Consider the following 8918-nt stretch of genomic DNA (forward strand, 5'->3'; position numbering starts at 1 on the left):
TATAATAAAGAAGAGATTGGTGAGATATAAGTATTTTAAGAACTAACTAATGATCATGCTTGTTAAAATTAAATTTAATATAACTCTAATTCACGAAAAGTTACATGAAGATTATTTAGATGCATAATCATGTCTAACAAATGCCTAACTAGCGACCCACAATACAAATAGTAGTTTGATTTATATTGAAGATACTAAATAGGTCAAGGAATGCTTAAAATAATCAGAAAAAAACAAAAGAGCAAAGATTCGTATAATATTGATCTCACGTTTTGTATAATTTGAAAGCTACATAAGGTATTACCAATTTAACGTAGCATAACTTATCTTATTTGTATATTCATTTATGTCTCACAAAACTATATAATTTGGATAATAAGATAGAATTAAAGTGCATTAGATATATTAATTTATAGAGTTAAAGAGGGAAAGAAAGAGAATCTTATGTTTTGCGAATTGAGAATTTTTCTTTTTTTTGGTTCCCCTTTTCTTTCAAGGGTTTGGCTTGAGATTTGGGCGTGTACTTGAGAAGTGGGCTAAGTGGAAGGCTTGCTTTATCTCAGGACCTCAAGAGCCAAAAGTTCTCTCTTTTGTACGGCATTGGTTAGTTATCGATTTATGGTCTATACATAACACTTTAAAGAAAGATAGAGAGAGAGGAGAGGGAATAAGGGAAGGAAAACTTTGATAAATGTAGATATTCTCATCTTTATTTTCAATTTTTTAGTGAGAGGATCAGGGAATGATTGTATGAATTTTCATATAATCTACTTTACTCTTTAATGGTTAATTTCACTATCACATCAAGAGAACTTAAATGTACCCCCATCATCCATGGATTAGACAAGTTGGTGGGTGATAGATGCTTCTCCCCACATTGTGATTCATTTTTTTTTCTTCCAATTAAATTATTAATTAGATGATGGCTAAACCCCATTTGCCATCCCTACTTTTAATCCCCAACACCCCTGTTTATACATGGTGAAGCGAGAATTTCTTATCCATGAAATGAAACTCTTTAATATGACGCGACACTAAATAATAAATAGTTAAATCGTATGTTCTTACAGTAATTTGTATCTCATCGTCCTCACCTTATCTCTAGGTATTGGTAGTCGTAAATCTATGAAGCAGTGGAACCCTAAACTATTAAATATTAATAGTGTGAATAGGATAAAGTACAGAGATCATGGAGACATAATCCTTACTCCATAGAACACATTCAACCTTTTCTAAGCTTATAACAAAACTCTATATATAATCCAATTTTAAGATATGATTATGTCTCATTAACGTGGTCAATGGCTCATTACTCCATCCACCTCTACAGACTAACCAAAAAAAAAAAATCATAAATCTTAACTAATTCATTTTCAATGAAATAGTTTGGCTTTAGTGAAACAATTCTTATTGGGTGGAATTTGTTGAAGCACATCAGGTAGGCATTAATGTGACCCACCACTTATTTGGAAGTGGTTCCACCACAGAAATGAAATATCAATTGTGTTTGGTTGTAGCTAGAATTTAACATGTTTTCACTTTGAACACGTAAAATTTCATGAAAAATATCTTCTGCTAGACTATTTTAAATCATTCTTTTCTCCTTTGAGTGGAGTTTGGGATCGGATCCTAGACTAGATGAGGAATATTGAGCACATGTTTGTGCAAATTACCTCACACGAATGAATTCCGAATCCAGATCATCAGAGGTGACACACAAATCCAATTTTAGAAGGAAATGGCTCACAAAGCAGCTTCATTTTATTTTTTCCAGAGTATCTTCAGACCAAAGTTTCCTTTACTGGAGAAAGGGAACAATCATATTTGGTGCCTTTCCAAATCAAATTCATTTCAATCCACTCAAAGTAGAATGGAATTTGGTGGACTAACCAAAAGCCCATTTTGACATTGGGTTACATGGCCATCCTATTTCCAACCTCATTGTTATATCAGATTTTCCTGAATCGCCGAATCGGAATGAACCATTCGGTTTGGAGCATTTTATCTTGACCCATTTCAGTGAACTGGTGTATGCTTTCTGAAAAATGACTTCTACTTGAGACCACCTTCATGGTAACACCACGTGGAAATAAGGACATGGCGGCAAGAATATCCAAAAGAGGTCATCATGAATGTCTCTTTTCGGCCAAAGCGAGGAGAATACATAAAACAACTTGCGTGGCCATAAGCACGTTAGAGCATTAAATGCAACATTTAATACTCTACTCTACTATCTTAAGTACTCAATGCTCACCTGTAGGGTACAATTATGATTGCTTCTTGATGATTTGTTTGGAGGTTAAGTGTTGACATGTCAAATCAAAGAATTACATAATTCCAAATGTTTGATAATACCTGAGCCAGGTTTATCAAGTTTTCAGCTTCTCTCTCACAATCTTTGTTGTTTACAGATAGCTGGTTCACAACTGAGTCAAGTTGGTTTTAAACCAACCCAGGAGATGACTGGTTAAGAGCAACACTTAAATCCATTTTCGGTTTTAGGGTTTCATGCATGCAAAAACTGTTATGGTTTACAAAATTTTGAAGAAATGAGTTCCTCTAGTTGGTTCAATTAGTAAAGATTTATAATATTTGGGTAAAAATTCGAATTTCCTTGAAATTAAGGGGTAAAACTTAAAAGCCCGTAATATTTGAATAGTTATAAAATTTATTTCAAGAAGATATAGTTCAAGTGTGTGTAGGTTGACCTCATCCGAATTTCCAAATAAAAAATTGTGTAAACGTGTTTGGAAAGTTTGGCGGGGACAACACACACTAGTTACTTGTCGAGAAATGATTCTGACCATCTGATTAGCATATTCACATGGAGGTTTCCGTTTCAGATACATACAGTCTTTAAGTATGAAGTGGACAAGTGAGACCGGTTCAGTTGTTGGAGTAAAACCGGGAAAACAGGCAGTCGAGGTGGGTCCCACTGTTTGGTGGGTGGACCAGGTGGGGCCGTGGAGTGCGAAGACTGAAGCGAAAAGGTCAAAAGTGCATGAACAAATGGGGTCCACCGTCACACGCCACAGTCATGGCTTGACGGCCGTAATCTCAGAGAAAGAGAGCGACCTATGTTCCCTAACCACCGAAAATGCGTGACGTGGCTACATCTGGAACAACCATTTCATTTACTTCTCGCCAACCCCCTCCGGTCTTCTTCCTATTCCTTTTCCGGCTTTCTTGCTTTCCGTTTATTTTCTGCGCTGTCGGTAGTGAAAATTACATGAGTTGAAGCTTGTTGAAGGTTAAACCCTAAATCGAACGAGGAAGAAGAATCTGGTGAGATCTGAACTCTGACCTAGTTCTCGTTTGATTTCTTCCCGTGATTTTCTTTGTTGTTGTCGTTGCTTAGATTCAGACATTGGGGACATACATTCTTTCTTTTTTTTTTCTAATTGAATTAGTGTTAGTTGCTTTCGGATCCATCAACGCTTCTGTTTATCTGCCAGCTTTCCAGCAAGCGTTTCAAATGATGCAGAATCATATTCCTCTTTCTCTTTTTTCTTTTTTCTGTGTCGCTGTCTGGCCTTGTCTTACTCCATGTCCAGAGATATCTCCACTTTGATCTTATTTGCTTGAAAACAAAAACACAACAAAGCTGATATGTGGACTGCCAAATTGAAAATGAAAGGAAACCTCAACAAGGTATCCAGCAAATCTTATCGAAAGAAGAAGAAGAAGAAAAGTGACTTTGATTTTACACGCTCAGAAAGAAAAAGAAAAAAAAAAATAGGGGATTGGAATGGGAGAGTGATCTGCAACTGTGTAAGAACAGAGGAGAGGACAGTTGCCAGTTGAAAATTCGTGAAAAAAACGAATCATCAGTGACACAGTAATCGTCCAATCCCTTTCTCTGCATATTTCCTATCAACTTTCTTGGGATATCAATGTCTCCATTTCCGTGCGATTCTTTCTGAGAATCTGAATCCTTCCTCTCCAATTCAAAGCTGCCCTGCCCTGCCCGATCGTTGCTATTTTTACATTTTTTCCCCCTCTAATTCAAAATTCCTATTATTTTGGAGCTAAACACGATTTCGCCTGGGCGTATATTAGCAATTAGAGCGTATATTAGCGCTGTTCCGTCTGTAATCACTTTTTTAAATAATATTATTTATTAATTTATTTTAATAAATAAAAAGGGTAAGGAGAAACATTATCTGATGGATTGCCGGAAACTTTCAGTAAGCTGTCGGTGGGTGTTGCCCGAAAAAGGTAAAGGCCCGATGCTCGACTCAGAAAGAAAGAGAGAGAGAGAGAGAAACAGTTTCGGATCTTTCGGCTTTCTCTATGTATTTGGAACTAACGAAAAATTATTATAATCTTGTTTGGGTAACACAGAGAGAGAGAGAGAGAGTGAGATTAGTAGTGGTAGTTAATTTTTGTATTGTAATTCTGAATAGTACAACATTGAAAAGGAAACGAAAAGGCCAAAGAAACTTCTGTTGTAGATCAATTCAACAAAACCAGCATTTCATCCAGTGGCTCTCTTGGCCTCTGTATCTCTCTTTCTCTCTGGTTTGCAAATAACCTCTGCTTGTGAACTATTTGCTCTTCATGCTCTCTCTTGCTTTTTTGGTATTCTCTGAGAAACCTGCCTTGTCGTTAGAATTTTGATGACAACACCTTTAGAACATGATTACATAGGTTTATCAGAGGTTTCTCCTGCCATGGAGAACTCTGAGAAGATATCTTCTTCTGCGTCTACTGTTTCCTCCGACTTGGAAGAGAAGAGTAATACTCTCAACCTCAAGGAGACTGAGCTTAGGCTTGGTTTGCCTGGTTCTGAATCCCCTGAGAGGAAGTTTTCTATTCCTGCGAGGGGTGTTGATGACAAGAACACTTACTCGCTTGGTGTGCTCAAGACCCTTGTTTCTGGGGCTAAGAGGGGTTTCTCCGACGCCATTGATGGTTCTGGAAAATGGGTTTTTTCCGGGCACACTGGATCTGAAGTTGATTTGAGCAAAGGATCTGTCTTGTTTTCTCCTAGAGGTGGGAACTGTGGGATGTCTCTTCCTGTTTTGGAGACTACTGGTCAGCAGCCGGGTAAGGCCGGTTCTGCTCTTAAAGACGTCCAAGCATCGCCAAAGCCCGTGCAAGAGAAGAAACCTCAGATTTCTGCTGCAAATGACCATGGGATGGCTCCTGCTGCCAAGTAAGAACTCTCTCCACCCACTCGGAAATTTTCATAACTTCAAGGCACGCCACCATTCTTGATGAGTTCTATGCGAAAAAGAGAGTATAGAAAGCTTTGGCGTTTATATTTATGTTCAATTTTAGTGGTTCTTGGCTCTGATTTTTCGTTCACTTCTCCTCGTTTCTTATTTTGCTAATGGAAAGATGCATGGCTTGACATGCTTTACTTATGCGAGTTTGCTAGTAATGCTTTGATTTGCATATCAGGAATGCTTCTTTTTGGCCAACTTTTGTTTGTTTTGGTGTAGTTCTTCATTTTTTTCCCCAGTCAATTTGCACTAGAGTGAGCTACGCCTTAAAGTGTTTTTCTTCAACTTCCTTCCCTTCTTCCTTTCTTCTTATGCATCTGTCCTCGTGCTCTGGTATTTTTCAACTTCAGAAGTCTGTCTTAATATTTCTTCTGAATTTATGAAACTTTTTGTGGTAGTTCCATCTGACCATGGTTTACTTGTTTGTTTCTATGGAGAACAGGGCCCAGGTTGTAGGATGGCCACCAATTCGATCATTCCGGAAGAACACCATGGCTAGCAGCCCAGCGAAAGCAGGCGATGATGCTGAGGGAAAGGGTTCGGGGTGCCTTTATGTTAAGGTTAGCATGGATGGTGCTCCATACTTGAGGAAAATTGATCTCAAAACCTACAACAACTATAGTGAACTTTCATCTGCCCTTGAGGAGATGTTCACCTGCTTTACCATAGGTGAATTTATCTTTCCCTCTCTTTTCTTTTCCCCCCCCACGTATATGGTTTGTTTCTTGTTGTTTATAGAATTTGAGCATGGGCATCTTTGGCCAGAAAATTAGGTAAATGCTTATATGATTAGTTTTTTTTATCCAAGTTATAAATTAATTTTCTAGAACAAATTCGTTCGTGCCATTAGAAAGAGTAATTGATAGTATGTATGGCATATACCCTTTGTTTTATAATCTAAATGCTAAAGAAACAAAGATTTTTGGAATTCTATTTGCTTCAAGAAAAAAAGGTGAAGATCTTTTAAAAAAATGATTCTGCCTCTTGCTGCTTTTTGCTGCTTTGGATTAGGAGAAATCTAATCTCTATGGGACTTCAAGGATATAATTAAAGCTGCTACATACGGTATACAGATGGTAGGCGTGGGATTAAAAATACTGTAGATACAGACATCTAGATCCGTTCTCTTGCTTTCAATCTCTCTCTTGTTCTTCTTTAAGATCAAAAGATTGACTGATTTTTAAGCCACCAAAAGCAGAAGTTAGTTTATGTTCATTGATCAATTTGCTCCAGGTCAGTGTGGCTCTCATGGAGTTCCAGGCCGAGATGGACTTAGCGAGAGCCGGTTGATGGATCTCATCCATGGATCTGAATATGTGCTCACTTATGAAGACAAGGATGGGGATTGGATGCTTGTCGGTGATGTTCCATGGGAGTAAGTACAATTAGTACCCATCTTTCCAAATGGATGTTTTGGTGAATGACTGAAAAATGATCCTTCAGTAATCCTAATGACAATATTGCAGTTTATGATTATTGTGTATTCTTCAGCAATCAGTGCTAATGCAGTTTCTCAGAAAGAGTGGTAGGTATTAACTCACTAATAAATATAAAAATTAAAAAGAAAACCAACTCATTCATGTTCAAGTCTACCTTCCACTCTATTAGAATCATGTCTTCTGATGCTAATTCTTAGGGTATCTTTTCTTGCATTTTCAAAACAAATTGGGTAGATTTTTTTAATTTGAATAGAAATGCAGTCGTTTTAACCCATTTTCTGTTTATCTTCAAGATCATTAAAGGTCATCGGTTTAGTTTAGTGGCTCAGGGTACTTGCATGGTTCATGGCTCTGATTTAGAAAGTCCCATCTATAATTGGGTCACATGTCAGAGTGTAGTTTAATGAGACCTAGGGCTGTGGGCTCAATGCTGATAATGTGGAGACATGGGGTTGCTGGGGAGCAGGGTTTAGAAAATGTGGATCTCATCTATTATTGTTTGGAGAGGTTCTACCTGTAAGTTATATTTGCAGTCTGCTATTTTATAATTCAACTTGTTCTGAATTGTCTGATCAGATTCTTAAGTGTTACTAGCTATAGTCGTATAATATTATATTTTGCCATAAAATTTTCCTCCTGATTCTTTGTCTCTCTCTCCATTATTTTGTTTGTCATGACAGGATGTTTACTGATTCATGTAAGAGGCTCAGGATCATGAAGGGTTCTGATGCAATTGGTTTAGGTAATTAACAATACTTTAGATCTGATTTCTTCAAAATCTGTGCTCATCATACCATTGCTTGTTGATCAGCCTGGATTTTGAATTTTCCCTTGGTTATTGCTTCATAAAACTTAATAAGCCTTGCCAACAATACTTTGAAATATTTTTCTTCAAACTAATCCGCTTGCCTTATTATATTATCCTGGATGCAGAATATATTTCATGCTATCAGTCGCCATCGTGGTGGGTTTTGGTTTGGCCAATAAATTTTAAGTCAAAATGCTGACCAATGAAACAAATTTGGAACTTTAATCAACACCCAAAAAAAAAAAGAAAAAGAAAAAAGAAACAACCAAAAAAATTAATGCTTGCTGGCTCCTTGATTTCTTCATCTGTAGAGTTATTGTTGTTATCTGTTAGTCTTTCCTTTTGTTTGTTATTTTTATCTACTTTTGTCAGCTTATACTTTTCCCCCTTTTCTCTTTTTCTCTTTTTCTCTTTTTCACATACCCATGCTGATATGCACATACAATAGTAACTGTAAGTGGTAGGTCTTAAATACAGTACAGGAGATTCTATTCTCCCCCTCCCCCCAACCCTCTTTTTTTTTTTTTAATATTTTTGGAAGTTTTCTTTGGAGTCAACCTAAAGTCCTTCCATTCACAATTATTAGTTTCTCTCATTTGTGTAAATCCTAAGTGTGTGGTTTGATATGGTTTATTGTAGCTCCAAGGGCCATGGAGAAGTGTAAGAATCGAAACTAGCAGTGCGTGCTATGACCTCAAATCGATGGATGCGTCAGAAGTCAGGAGTAAACATGCGAAAGGCAGTCCAAGCATCTATAATCAGAATGTATAATGTTAAGGAAAAGATTTTCAAACTATGGTGGACCTGAGCTTCAAAATCTTATATAGTCTGCGTTAGTATCCTTGTAAGGTTTGGTATCTTTAATGACTCATTGGGAGAATTTCTATAGGCCAAGAAGAAAATATACTCTTACCCAAAGAATAAAAGGACAATTAAATTTCTAGGATATTCTAGTCTCTGCCTTTTAATCTGTATTTTGCTTTGTAGCCCTTTATTTCTGTGAATGTAAATGGCTTGTTTACTTTGTGTCGGGTCCAAATTGCTCCCATCATGCATTTTCCCAAGTAGTTTTTTTCTGGTAAAAATTATGGGCAAGCAAAGAAGCTTCAGCTTGTAAGGTGTTAGTCTTTATTTTCTGATCAATGCAAGAATATTTTTGGTGTCAAACAGCTTAAATCTCATCACCTGAACTGTGCTTCTGTTTTGTTTTTCCCAATCTGGGAGAAAATAGGAGTGGGAGAGGGAGGGTTCTTCTTGTGGCAAGGAGGGGAAAAAAGAAAATTTTATTTTTTGTTTCAAGAGAGAAAGAGAGAGAAAGAGAGAGAAAGAGAGAGAGTTTTATAAGACCCATCACCTAACCTGCCTCCCTCCCTCAAAATCTGCAGATCCCCTTGTTTTGTGCATATAAACAGATAAGTTTCCATTTATTCTGTACTCCATAGT

General features: G+C 37.0%; 1 protein-coding gene across 1 annotated transcript; it reads left to right on the forward strand.

The window, feature by feature from the left end:
- Positions 1–4197: 4197 nt before the first annotated feature.
- Positions 4198–8654, forward strand: LOC149020937 (auxin-responsive protein IAA27-like). The gene is made up of 5 exons (XM_089149178.1): positions 4198–5158; positions 5671–5897; positions 6462–6603; positions 7348–7409; positions 8115–8654. Exons 1-5 carry the CDS (start codon positions 4620–4622, stop codon positions 8150–8152), a joined length of 1008 nt encoding a protein of 335 aa, XP_089005304.1. The 5' UTR covers positions 4198–4619; the 3' UTR covers positions 8153–8654.
- Positions 8655–8918: the final 264 nt, after the last annotated feature.

Source organism: Hakea prostrata, chromosome 3 (assembly GCF_041222555.1).
Source record: "Hakea prostrata isolate BN-2017 chromosome 3, UWA_Hpros_2, whole genome shotgun sequence".
In the NCBI taxonomy this organism is placed as follows: domain Eukaryota; kingdom Viridiplantae; phylum Streptophyta; class Magnoliopsida; order Proteales; family Proteaceae; genus Hakea; species Hakea prostrata.

Bases quoted from the DNA above. Each gene is read 5' to 3' on its own strand.
- LOC149020937 (XM_089149178.1), top strand. From the start codon at position 4,620: ATGACAACACCTTTAGAACATGATTACATAGGTTTATCAGAGGTTTCT. The intron at 5,898-6,461 runs GTGAATTTATCT...AATTTGCTCCAG, and splicing joins GTTCACCTGCTTTACCATAG to GTCAGTGTGGCTCTCATGGA. The intron at 7,410-8,114 runs GTAATTAACAAT...GGTTTATTGTAG, and splicing joins TTCTGATGCAATTGGTTTAG to CTCCAAGGGCCATGGAGAAG.